The sequence below is a fragment of the Dryobates pubescens genome, chromosome 14 (assembly GCF_014839835.1).
Source record: "Dryobates pubescens isolate bDryPub1 chromosome 14, bDryPub1.pri, whole genome shotgun sequence".
Taxonomy (NCBI): Eukaryota; Metazoa; Chordata; class Aves; order Piciformes; family Picidae; genus Dryobates; species Dryobates pubescens.
This window is the reverse complement of record NC_071625.1, coordinates 29,359,144-29,370,900: the sequence shown is the minus strand read 5'-3', so window position 1 is coordinate 29,370,900 and position 11,757 is coordinate 29,359,144. Positions and strand designations below refer to the sequence as shown.

Sequence of the window (11,757 nt, the reverse complement as noted above, 5' to 3'; positions counted from 1 at the left end):
ATCCATAGGAAACTGTACAATAAAAATGCATTTAATGGGACAATTTCATAGGGGCAAGAAGGCACAAATCATGGAGCTGGAAAAACAAGTGTCTTCTGGGGTATTTTCAAGTAACTTCAGTTTAAAAGCTTTCTCACACAGGGCACTGTGTATTTCGCACAAAAGTGTACAGGTTATACGCATACAAACACATGTATATTCGCTTAACGTAGTGAAACACATTAAACCCCTTAACCGCTTCCTTTCTACTGTCTAGCCGCCTCCTGTAACAGGATTTACCTCTAGCTGAGCTGACAGCATCGTTTTGCCCTGGTGAACACCTTACTGAGCAGCACCTACAAGCAAGTGGCTCCATAGCTAATTCTGCCGGAGGACAGAGCGTGTGCGTGGGGCTCCCTTTCCCGTCACCCTTTCCCTCCCCGCTGTCGTGGTCTCGCAAGCAGAGCGCAAAAGGAACTCCCCGAGCTCAGGGCCCGCAGCGAGCGGGCTGAGGAGCGGGAGCGGGGCCGGGGCCGGGGCGCGAGCCCACCTTCCCCACCGGCGCAGGGCAAGCAGCGCACGGCTGAGCCCTGCGAGGGCAGGAAGCCGCAGAACGGGCGGAGCGCCGCGCCGCTCGCCCGCAGGCACGGGAAGGGCGGCGGGCGGGGCGGGGCGGTGCTGCCGGAAGCGCGGCGAAGTCCCGCCTGGCGCAGGGGTTGGAGGTCATAAGCGGCGCCGCCGTGGGCAGGGGCGACGCCGTGAGCTCTTATGGAGGGCTCCGGGGACGAGGAGTCGGAGGCCGAAGGGCCGCTGCAGCAGCTGGTGAAGCGGCAGCGCAGGGAGAAGCGGGAGCTCCAGGGTAAGGAGTGTTGCGGCCCGCTGGAGGCAGGGAGAAGATGGGGAGAGCGGCTCCCTTAGGTGCCGTCCTTGCCGAAGGGAGTGGTGGGGAGACACGGGGTGGGCTCGGCGGAAGCTGAGCTGGGAAGGCTGGACGGCGGCTGGCACGGTTGGCACTGCGGGGCGTTGAGAGAGGCGGCAGCGCAAGGGGAGGAGGACGTCCGCGGTAAAAACACTGTGTCCTAGCAGAGGTGTCAGAGCCACGCTTTGCTGCTAGGTGTGGCTCTCCTCACGCAGGAGGCTTTGAAGTTAAAGGAATAGAGTAGACGTAACCAGCTTGGAAAAGACCTTCGAGCTCATCGAGTCCTGTGGTTCTGTAAGGCGTTTTAGGCTTGAAAAGCCTGCGTGTGGGGCTTTGCTGCCCAGCCAGCCACCTTTCTGCTTTTGAGGTGCAGCTGAACTGAAGTGAACTTGCACCCTCTGTCCACACACAGGAAGGTATCAATAGAAGACCTTACAGTGCTACACGTGAATGGCTCATGAGCCACACTTTACCTACTCTGGTACAGTAGATTACTACAACTAAATCGTTCTGTTAGCTGGATTCTGTTTAGTTGTGTTTTTATAGTTGATTATAACCTTTTTGTTAAGCCTTTCTCGTTGCTGGTGTATTGATGTGGCCTTTTCCTTGCTTGGCTTTTTTGGTATGTAAGGAAACCGGCCTGTCTGCAGCGTTTTGTCCGAGGGCTGAAGGAGGGACACCCGGGCTGTGTGTTGTCGTTCAATCTGTAGGAGCTTAGTGTTTGGAGGTGCCTTTTCCACCCTCAAGTTTGGTTGAAATTTAAAAGCAGGGTAGGAATCAAGTGTTGTGGCTTGGTGGCTGGCACATTGGTTGGGAGAGGCTGAAGAATAGAGGGTTTTTCCACCTACAGAGGGTGGCAAAGGGATATCTAATTGCAGTCCCACACTGCCTAAAGTGGGAGGGTATACAGAAGACGGAGCCCCAGTCTTCCCAGTTAAGAGGCAGGTGACCTACAGGCACACATTTTCCTACTTGGAAAATACATTCTGGGTAAGTGCAGTGATTTAGTGTTTGGCAAATAGCACCACATTTTGTTCTCAAGAATTAACATAAGGTTAACTCCGGCCTTTGGAAATACAGGATCTCCTTCAGCTCATGGTCCTTGTCTCCAGCAGCCCCTATATGCTCTCCTTGTGTCTGTGTGTCTGTCTAAAGTCCTGGATTTCTTTCTCCCCTCATTATGTTAATTTCTATGAACAAAACTGCTATTCTGCCAGATGTAGCTGATTCATCTCTGAGGCTGAATGCTTAACATAAATATTTCTATGTGGGCATTCTTGCTGCTTCCTCTTGGAGTTTCTTTATCATCATCATCTTCAGCTCAATTGTGTTTAGTCAAGTGTGAAGGACAGGAAAATGTACCTCTGATGAACAGCAAGCAGGGTGTTGAATAATGGGTGCTGTAACTCTAAAATGGTGAATACAGAAGTGATGAGAGGTAGCAGGGCCTGTTTGTGTCAAAGCCCAGTCTGTGGAAGCTGTTCAGACTGGAGAAGATGACTGGGGGGGGTCAGGTTGTAGTTCCCACAGGGTATTGGATGGAATGAGACTCTTCAAAGTATCAGAGTGTAGAGAGTGGACTAAAGACAAGGGCTGGAAGTGATGGCATGAAAAAATACTCATGGGAGGAGAAAGGGAAAATATTTTCACAACAGTAATGGTTAAATATTGTGGAAAAATAAATATTGTGGTTGCAGAATGTCTACCCACAGGGATTTGCACAGTCATCTGAATAAATTCTGAATTAATGTAACCTGGTGTAGCTTTGAATTCAGCCCCAGTGTGAGCAGGAGGTTGAACTAGGTGACCTCCAGGCATCCTTTTTAAACCAAATTATTCTGTGATTTGAGAAATGGAGCCTTGACTTGCAGCTTGTGGAATTTAAGCAGGTTGAGGGGTTTTTCCTCAAATATCCATTTTGCTTTTAGAAACTTAATTTTACAGACAGGCAAACTGTTTTGCTTACAGTCTGCTGTGATTAAAAATGTAGGCATCTTGCCTGGAACAGGGATTGAGATCTCAATGCCCAGATGTTCTTTTTGAAGGCACAATAGAAGAGACATTCACGATCATCATGTCCAACCTATCATCCAACACCACCTAATCAACTAAACCATGCAACCAAGCATCCTGTCAAGTCTCCTCCTGAACACCTCCAATGATGGCAACTCCACTACCTCCCTGGGCAGCCCATTCCAATGGGCAATCACTCTCTCTGTGTAGAACTTTCTCCTAACCTCCAGCCTAAACCTCCCCTGGTGCAGCCTGAGACTGTGTCCTCTTGTTCTGGTGCTGCTTGCCTGGGAGAAGAGACCAACCTCTGCCTGTCTACAACTTCCCTTCAGGTAGTTGTAGAGAGTAATAAGGTCACCCCTGAGTCTCTTCTCCAGGCTAAGCAACCCCAGCTCCCTTAGTCTCTCCTCAAAGGGCTGTGTTCCAAACCCCTCACCAACTTTGTTGCCCTTCTCTTTGTTGACTTGCTGGAACATGTCCAGAGAAGGGCAACATTCTTCCTAAACTGAGGGGCCCAGAACTGGACACAGTACTCAAGGTGTGGCCTAATCAGTCCCGTGTACAGGGGCAGCAGGCTGCAGTATTGATGAAGTTTACAAGTATTTCTACTAGTCACCTGGCACAAGACATTCTTTCTTCTTTAAATATATTTACCTTTTTAAAGAAAAATGCAGCTGCTGTCAAATATGATGGTTGTATCACAGGCAGGCTTACAGCTGAGCTGCTGAAGCATGCTAATATATTGGTACTTGCCAGTTTTCCTGTGTGACTTGCAGTTCTCTTTTCTGCAGTGGTTGTGGAGTGCTTGTATTGAGAGGTAATGTTTTCTTGCACTGCTTCTCTAACAGCAAAAATTCAAGGCATGAAAAATGTTGTTCCCAAGAACGATAAAAAGCGAAGAAAACAGCTGGCTGATGAAGTTGCCAAATTAGAGGCAGAACTTGAACACAAGCACAAGGAGGAACTAAAGCAGCTGAAGGAATCTTCACCTGAGCAGAATAAGGTAGGTGCCTTCACTTCAGATAGGAGTTCTGTTAGGCCTTCTGTGACTTTTAAACATTACAATGAGGAAGCACGAAAATGAATTTCTTCTGCCGTGTGCAGTGTTAGGAACTCAATTTTTGGCAAGGTTCAGCTGTTATGGTAGATAAGAATTGCTAGGAGGGACATTTGGACAGTGGAGGTTGCTGTTGTTGTTGGGCAGTAATGATTCCATAGTTCTGCTTTGATCATCACAGAACATGATAATTTGAGTGCTTCAGCCAGCTTGTATGGTGAGGAGAGCTCTCCCTTTCAGCCAGTAAGCAGTGTGCACACTTAAGTATGGAAGCTTGTAAGAGAACATAAAGATAAACATCTGAGATGCACAGCTCATATATTGAGAGCACATAAAAAGTGTTGAAGTGCATGTGGTGGTTTAGGCTGGGTGCTGGCCCAGATGCCACTGCGCAGGCCACGCCTGGGAGGTCCCAAGGGGTGGGCCCAGCCCAGGGGGTGGTCACAGGGACCAGGTATTCCATTCCCATAATGCCCTGCTCCCCTATAAAAAGGCCATGCGGGGTCTTCACTTCCTCTTTCGTCCCCTGCTGCTGCCTAGGTACAATGGCTGAGCTGCCTCCCTTGGGCCTGCCCAGGCCCAAGGCTGGGTTGGGGGGGAGGGAGGAAAGAGCCCTGGGGGGGTTTGGGTGTACCCCCAGGTGGGGATGGGCTGTTCTTGGGTATGTTCTGGGATCTCTCTCTTTATCATGGTGCTTGTGGGTCTCTGTAAAACGTTCATTGTTGTTTGTTATTGTTTCCCTATTTAAACTTTCCATCACCTTTGCAATCCGTTTGCCTGAGTCGTTATTTCTGCCTGTGGTGGGGAGGGGGTCTGCCCCAACCCATTACAGTGCATGGCAGTGGTTTGGGATGTGTAGTGCTTTACTTTTGGCTTTGACTGGTTCTGTGCTATACACAGACCTGCATGGTTAAACCTCATAAATACACCCATTTACCTAGGAACATAAGTTAAAAGTGTTCCAGGAGCTGAACATCTGAGTTACCATTTATACTAATAAGAACACTTTAACTTTGTTTTCTTTTCTTTTCAGACAGATTCCATAGCTGATGGAGTTGCAAATTTAGAGCTTGAAGGAGTAGAGCAACAAATTCCCCATCCCCGAGTATCAAAAGCACAGAAGAGGCGGGTATGGCTTGCAGGGACACAAACATTTGGTGGAAGTTATATTCACTTTAATAACCAAAGTTACACAATTACATGGCTAATTTACCTACTGGGTGCCTTGAAAAAAATCTGTAAAGCATCTTATAAGTAGTTGTACTTTTTGCCCTCTGCCATGAGCTGAGAATTGGAACAGGTCAGGAGATGGGAGCCAGAAAAAAACAAAACAAATCATGTAGAAGCAAATGATTCTAAAGGAATGTCACTAAAAACAGTAATAAAGAAATAGAATAGTGGAAAATATGCAACTGGTGGAACTTTACACTTTTGAGAACATTCTGGAAGATCTGAATTTTTAAGAGGGACTACCTGTTGTCAAGGCCATTAGAGTTAAATGCATTTAACATCCGAAGCTTCACTTGTGATGGATTTACATTCTCATTGTACCTGCATGAGTGTTGGTTCAGGGCCAGAGGAGCACTGCTTTATTGCAGAAGCCATCTCATGTTACATGATCCCTGCCTAGAGCTGCCTTGTAATTAACATGATAAAAGGATGTTCTTAATTGATCACACCATGGAAACTAGAAACTCTGTAGTCTGGTTTTCCTGTATTGTGTGGTCACCTAAACCAGTCTGGTGGTGTATCCTTTTTTAATTTGCTTGTTTACTTGACTCTTATTCCCTGGTTAACTTAAACTTACAAAGCATTCTGTGAAAGTGGGGTTTGTGTTATGTAATATTACATCACCTCTAGTATTCTCTGAATGCATTCTTACCCATCCTTTAGGACTGGTCTTTTATGATCTGTGGTATCTAGCCTGAAGGAGTTTCAGTTTCATAACATGAATGCCACTATGCAATCACACGCCCAAGTGCGAGATCTCACACTTACTGTGAGCAATATTTTCTTTTGTTTAATTAGAATTCCCATCCATGACTGTTAGTGGCCTGACTACAGCTGTTGTAAAGTTCTACTGTGCCTGGTGATGCAACTTTCTCCTGTCGCATCATTTGAGGTGTCGTGTCACAGGCAGTTAAGGTATATCGGTCCTGACCATTTGCTAAAGTTTGGGTTTAAGAGGTCTCTGATTTGCTAGTACTCATTTGAAGAGCATTTCACACACGTGAATGTACTGAGAAAACAGAAGTAAGCACTAAGCTGAGAGCTGTACAGGCATCATCTACATTTTGACACTTGATGTAATTTTGATGTGCTTTAAGGAGAAAAAAGCTGCCTTGGAGAAAGAAAGAGAAGAAAGGATAGCTGAAGCCGAGATCGAAAACTTAACTGGTGCTAGACATCTTGAAAGTCAGAAACTTGCCTCCCTGTTGGCAGCAAGGCACTTGGAGATTAAGCAGATCCCTTCAGATGGCCACTGCATGTACAGAGCTATTGAGGATCAGCTCAAGGATCGCCACAACTCCTGCACTGTTGCGGCTCTGAGGAACCAAACAGCAAAGTACATGCAAAGTCACTTGGATGACTTCCTGCCCTTCCTTACGAACCCCAGCACTGGAGACATGTACAGCAGAGGTAGGACTTGGGGCAGAAAAGGTTTTTAAAGCTGTTACAACTCTTTCTGATAATTCTCAATCTTGGGGACTGCTGAATTTGTTACTTTGTTAGCTCAGCTGTGGTCTGTGAAACACAGACTTGGCCACTATGAAACACCCAGATTGTTGTAATCTAGCAAAGATAACTTCCCATTAAAAATAAACAAGTTGGTTTTGGTTACTAGATGTTCATCATGTTCTGGTGTGTGATAGAAGCTGTCTTACAAACAGCTTGTCTGACAGCTTTGGGATAATTTTTGAGGTCAACTTTTATGTTGGTGTCCTCAATTGACATAGGAAAGCTGCTAAAAAATGAGCATGAAAGTATTTATTTATAGCAGTTTGCATAGATGCTTATTCAACCTTTATTTTCACTGTTTATGCTAGATCTTTCAGAGCCTTTTCTTTTCAACAGACTACACTAAAAGATATCATAGAATCACAAAATGACTTAGTTTGGAAGGGATCTAAGAGATCATCTTTGCCATGGCCAGGGACACCTCTCAACTAGACTTGGCTGCTCAAGACCTCATCCAGCTTGGCCTGGATCACCTGGGCAGCCTATTCCAGGGTCTTGCCACCCTCATACTGAAGAACTTCTTCCTAAGATACCAGTTTGAATCTACTCTCCTTCATCTTAAAACATTTTCCCCTTGTCCTATTGCTAGGCACCCTTATGAGAAGTCACTCTCCAGCCTTCCTGTAGAACCCCTTCAGGTGTTGGAAGGCAGCTCTAAGGTCCCCCCAGAGTCTTCTCTTCTCCAGGCTGAACAACCCCAGCTCCCTCAGCCTGTTCTCGTAGAAGAGGTCTCCAGCCCTTGGATTATCCTTGTGGCCCTTCTCTGAACTCACTCAGACAGCTCTGTCTGGACACAGCATTCTAGGTGGGGTCTCACAAGAGCAGAGTAAAGGGGAAGAATCACTTCTCTTGACCTGCTGGCCAGCCTTTTGTTTGTTTTTAATGTGGATCAATGATGTAGGCTGAGTAAATGCACTTAAATGGAGTTTATGCACTACTTATTTGAGCAGTGGCTTACTAGTTTCTTACTGCATGTTTGGAGTGCCATGTAAATCACTTCATACATTTTTAACTTACTGCTCCATTCATTTAGTCATTGTTGCTGTAGATTTAATTTAGTGACTGGCTGCTGGTGTGAAGTAGGAAGTGTCTCTCCCAGGATAATTGTCACAAGATAAATGTGTCCCAAGAGAATATTGAATGACATTCTGAAGAGCAGAAGGGTGTTGTGGTATTCTTATAAATCCACTTTAATAAGGGATATAGTAAATTCATCTGTCTGAATGAGCCAGCACTGTGCTCAGGTGGCCAAGAAGGCCAACAGCATCATGGCCTGTATCAGAACTTGCATAACCAGCAGGACCAGGGAAGGGATTGTCCAACTGTACTCAGCACTGGTGATGCCACACTTTGAGGACTGTGTTCAGTTTTGGGGCTCTCACTACATTGATGTGCTGGAATAGGTTCAGAGAAGGGCAGCAAAGCTGGTGAAGGGCCTGGAGAACAGGGCTGGGGAGGAGCAGCTGTAGGACTTGGGGGGATGTTCAGCCTGGAGAAGAGGCGGCTTAGGGGAGGAGACCTAATTTCTCTCCACAACTCCCTTAAAGGATGCTGTGGCAGGGTGGGTGTTGGTGTCTTCTCCTGCCTAGTAAGTGATAGGACAAAGGGAAATAGCCTCAAATTGCACCAAGAAGGGTTTAAATTGGATATTAGAAGAAACTTTTTCAGTGAAAGGGTTCTCAAAGATTGGAACAGCCTGCCTAGGGAGGTGGTTGAATCCCCATCCTTGGAGGGGTTTCAAAGAGTCTAGACCTGGTAGAGGGAGATAATGGTGGGACTCAATGACCTTAAAGGTCTTCTCCAATTCAAACAAATCTGTGATTTGGGGGATGTGTGAAAAGCACTGCTGAGAAGTCTTCAGAAAATTAGTTCTTTCTTTATGGGAACTTATTCATACATTTCAGAAGCCTGAAGGGTTGTAATTCATTAATTTGAAAGCGTGGTTTCTCTGAGCTACTATCAGGTATTTTGGCTATTAACAGAGAACTACTGGGGATAAATACTTCAGAGGTTAAAAAAGGCAGCTAATTTGGAAATAAGAACCCAGCAAACCAACAACTTACCTATAGGCAGTTACAGGATTACAGCTGGTGTGAGAAGTAAGCATACTAAGAGTTCCCATGTTCTTTTCACGAGTCTCAAAACAGCTCTCTGAAACTTAACAGAAGAAAACTTCTTGCTTGTCAGCAGCTCCCTGAATAAAGGTTAAAATGCAGACCTGTACTTCTCTTCATTCCCACACATGTTTTTATTTCTGTCTTCAGTCTTAATTTTTCTTTCTAAGAGAGTTACAGGGTTGTTTATTTCCTGGCCTTTGGTGTTTTTCTCTTCCTTTCTTTCTCTTTAACAAATGTATTTTCCTGTAATGTGTTGGAACTTTCCAGGTTCCAGTTCTTCATTGTGCAGTTGCTTGCTTTTCCTTAGCTGCTTGCTCTCAAATAAGAGAAATACTGAAAGTTTTGGTTTCTTTCCCTACAGAGGAATTTGAAAAGTACTGTGATGATATAGCAAACACAGCTGCATGGGGTGGTCAGCTGGAAGTGAGTATTGGCTTGATAGTTCTGTATTTGTGAAACTCTGAAGCAGGTGAATGTACTGTCCAAATAAGGCTTCATGAGAAAGAACAGCTGAGGGAACATGTTCATAAGTAGTTTATCCAGAGTTTTCTCCTATGGTTGTAATTGTTTTCCCAATGAGTAGCTCTTCTGGTGGTGTGCTGCTGTTTTGCTGTACTTGATGACTTGCAAGTAATGAATTCAGTTCTAAAGATCATTAGGGAGACTGACAGTATGAGTGGGGGAAGCCTTTGAAGGAGAAAGTGCTTTGCTGCAGAACACCTCCAGGGACAGTGACTCCACCACCTCCCTGGGCAGCACATTCCAATGGCCAATCTCTCTTCCTGTGAAGAACTTCCTAACATCCAGCCTAAACCTCCCCTGGCACAGCTTGAGACTGTGTCCTCTTGTTCTGTGCTGCTTGCCTGGGAGAAGAGACCAACCCCATCCTGGCTACAACCTCTCTTCAGGGAGTTGTAGACACCAATAAGGTCTCCCCTGAGCCTCCTCTTCTCCAGGCTAAGCAACCCCAGCTCCCTCAGCCTCTCCTCACAGGGCTGTGCTCCAGACCCCTCCCCAGCTTTGTTGCCCTTCTCTGGACACCTTCCAGCATCTCAACATCTTTCCTAAACTGAGGGGCCCAGAACTGGACACAGGACTCAAGGTGTGGCCTAAACAGTGCTGAGCACAGGGCAGAATGACCTCCCTGCTCCTGCTGGCCACACTGTTCCTGATGCAGGCCAGGATGCCATTGGCCTTCTTGGCCACCTGGGCACACTGCTGGCTCATGTTCAGCTGCTGTGAACCCAGTACCCTTAGGTCCCTTTCTGCCTGGCTGCTCTCAGCCTCTCTGACCCCAATGGGTCTGGCCAATGTGTAGAAGTTGGCACTCAGATGTGTTCAATCTCATGCCATTGGAGTGTTTCATTTAATGCAGCCTGCTTTCAGCTGAAGTTTTTTGAAAGTTAAAATAACTTTGCTGACTTTAATCAAGTTGATCATATTTGAAATGTCCTGCTCAAGCTTGTGTCTGCCAAAACTAAATGTGGTGTCTTCCTCTCTCCTCCCTACACTGGATTTAATCCTATCATCGAATTGGTTGGATGCCTCAAAGCTAAGGGCTTTGTCACACATCTTGCAAACACCTATTGAAGTGGTGCAAATGGATTCCCCTCCCATCATTGTTGGTGAAGAATATTCAGGCAAACCAATAGTCCTTGTGTAAGTGTGTAATTTTTATCCCTTCTTACAAACATTGTGCACTTATTTCTGTAGCAGGGTGCTCAGCATTGATTTATTTCACCTGCTCTTTTGTTTTCTGGTACATGTCTGACACTGAAACTGCTTGAGTGGTGATCTTGCAGGTCAGAAATTGATTGGCACACTTAGTTTAAAGAGAGAATTAGAGTTCTTAAAATGCTGAAAACCAGTCTGAAGAGTGATTTAGTCATTGCTTTATAGAATACTACAAGGTCAAGCTACAAGACAATGGTGACATTTGAATAAGATACAGCAAGAAACCTTTTGGTTGGTTTGTGTTTGAAGCCTCTCTCAGTCTGTGCCTGGAAGTCACCAGAACTAAAAATTATCTTAAGTGCTCTCTTATTTAATGACCTATTTTCTGTGATAAAACTTGTCTTTGTTAAGCTATCTTCCACTGCTGTTAGTGTTTGGCATGGCATATATTTTTAGTAGGCTGAACACTAATTCTGTAACTTGCTGCTTTTTTTTTTTTAGGTACATGAGACATGCCTATGGATTAGGGGAACATTACAACTCTGTCAAACTTCTAACAGACACTGCTACAGAAAATGGCAGCTAGCATAGAAGAGTCATGAATCCACATGGATAAAAGTTGCATCTTTGAATGTTGGGCTCCAGGCAATTCCCAGACAGACTGGAAAGTGAAACTAAATGGAGTGGATGAAAAATGGGGGGGGGAGGGAAGAAGGACATAAAAGGTTTGACTATAAATGAAAAATAGCTTTAGATTTGAAGGAGAGCCAAACCAAACCCACACAACAGTATTTTGAACTTGTTGGTATGAATCTTGTTTACACAATCTCTAGAATGATGACTCTGTAGATCAGAAATCCCATTTTAAGAGTTTCATCCCTTGCTGCAGTGAAAATAACCAGTAATAAATGTCTTGGTTTGCATTTATGCTGGAGAATCCAGGCTACCCAAAGGTTCCTATTACATTGTTTCTGGCAGGTTTTGATGATCATGGAACAGTTAAGGCATTTTAAATGAGTAATTTTATTTTGAGTGATGGAATATCCTCTGCAGTGCTTTTTTTAGTTCTATCCATGTCTAGCCCTGATTGCAGGTTTTATCAAGATGCTGTAGGAGGACTACCTATTTTGGTTTGGGCAGAGAAGAGCTGCAGACAAATCTAGTAGGAGAATGTCTTGCTTAGCTGAAGGAATTGCACAGTCCTTTTATTTTAAAGGCTTTCCTCTCAGATTTATACTGAGGGTTGAGGACTGTGCTTT

The 11,757-nt window shown here is 45.2% G+C and overlaps 1 protein-coding gene across 1 annotated transcript; it reads left to right on the top strand.

Annotated features, from left to right (window-relative positions):
- Positions 1–722: 722 nt before the first annotated feature.
- OTUD6B (OTU deubiquitinase 6B) lies at positions 723–11,411 on the top strand. The gene is made up of 7 exons (XM_054167410.1): positions 723–838; positions 3,760–3,914; positions 5,002–5,097; positions 6,296–6,608; positions 9,186–9,247; positions 10,377–10,483; positions 11,000–11,411. Exons 1-7 carry the CDS (start codon positions 748–750, stop codon positions 11,082–11,084), a joined length of 909 nt encoding a protein of 302 aa, XP_054023385.1. The 5' UTR covers positions 723–747; the 3' UTR covers positions 11,085–11,411.
- Positions 11,412–11,757: the final 346 nt, after the last annotated feature.

What these genes read in the sequence shown, in the direction of transcription:
- OTUD6B (XM_054167410.1), top strand. Translation starts at nt 748, where the DNA reads ATGGAGGGCTCCGGGGACGAGGAGTCGGAGGCCGAAGGGCCGCTGCAG. An exon ending in CAAAAGCACAGAAGAGGCGG is followed by an intron (nt 5,098 to 6,295) that starts GTATGGCTTGCA and finishes ATGTGCTTTAAG; the next exon opens with GAGAAAAAAGCTGCCTTGGA. An exon ending in TGGAGACATGTACAGCAGAG is followed by an intron (nt 6,609 to 9,185) that starts GTAGGACTTGGG and finishes CTTTCCCTACAG; the next exon opens with AGGAATTTGAAAAGTACTGT.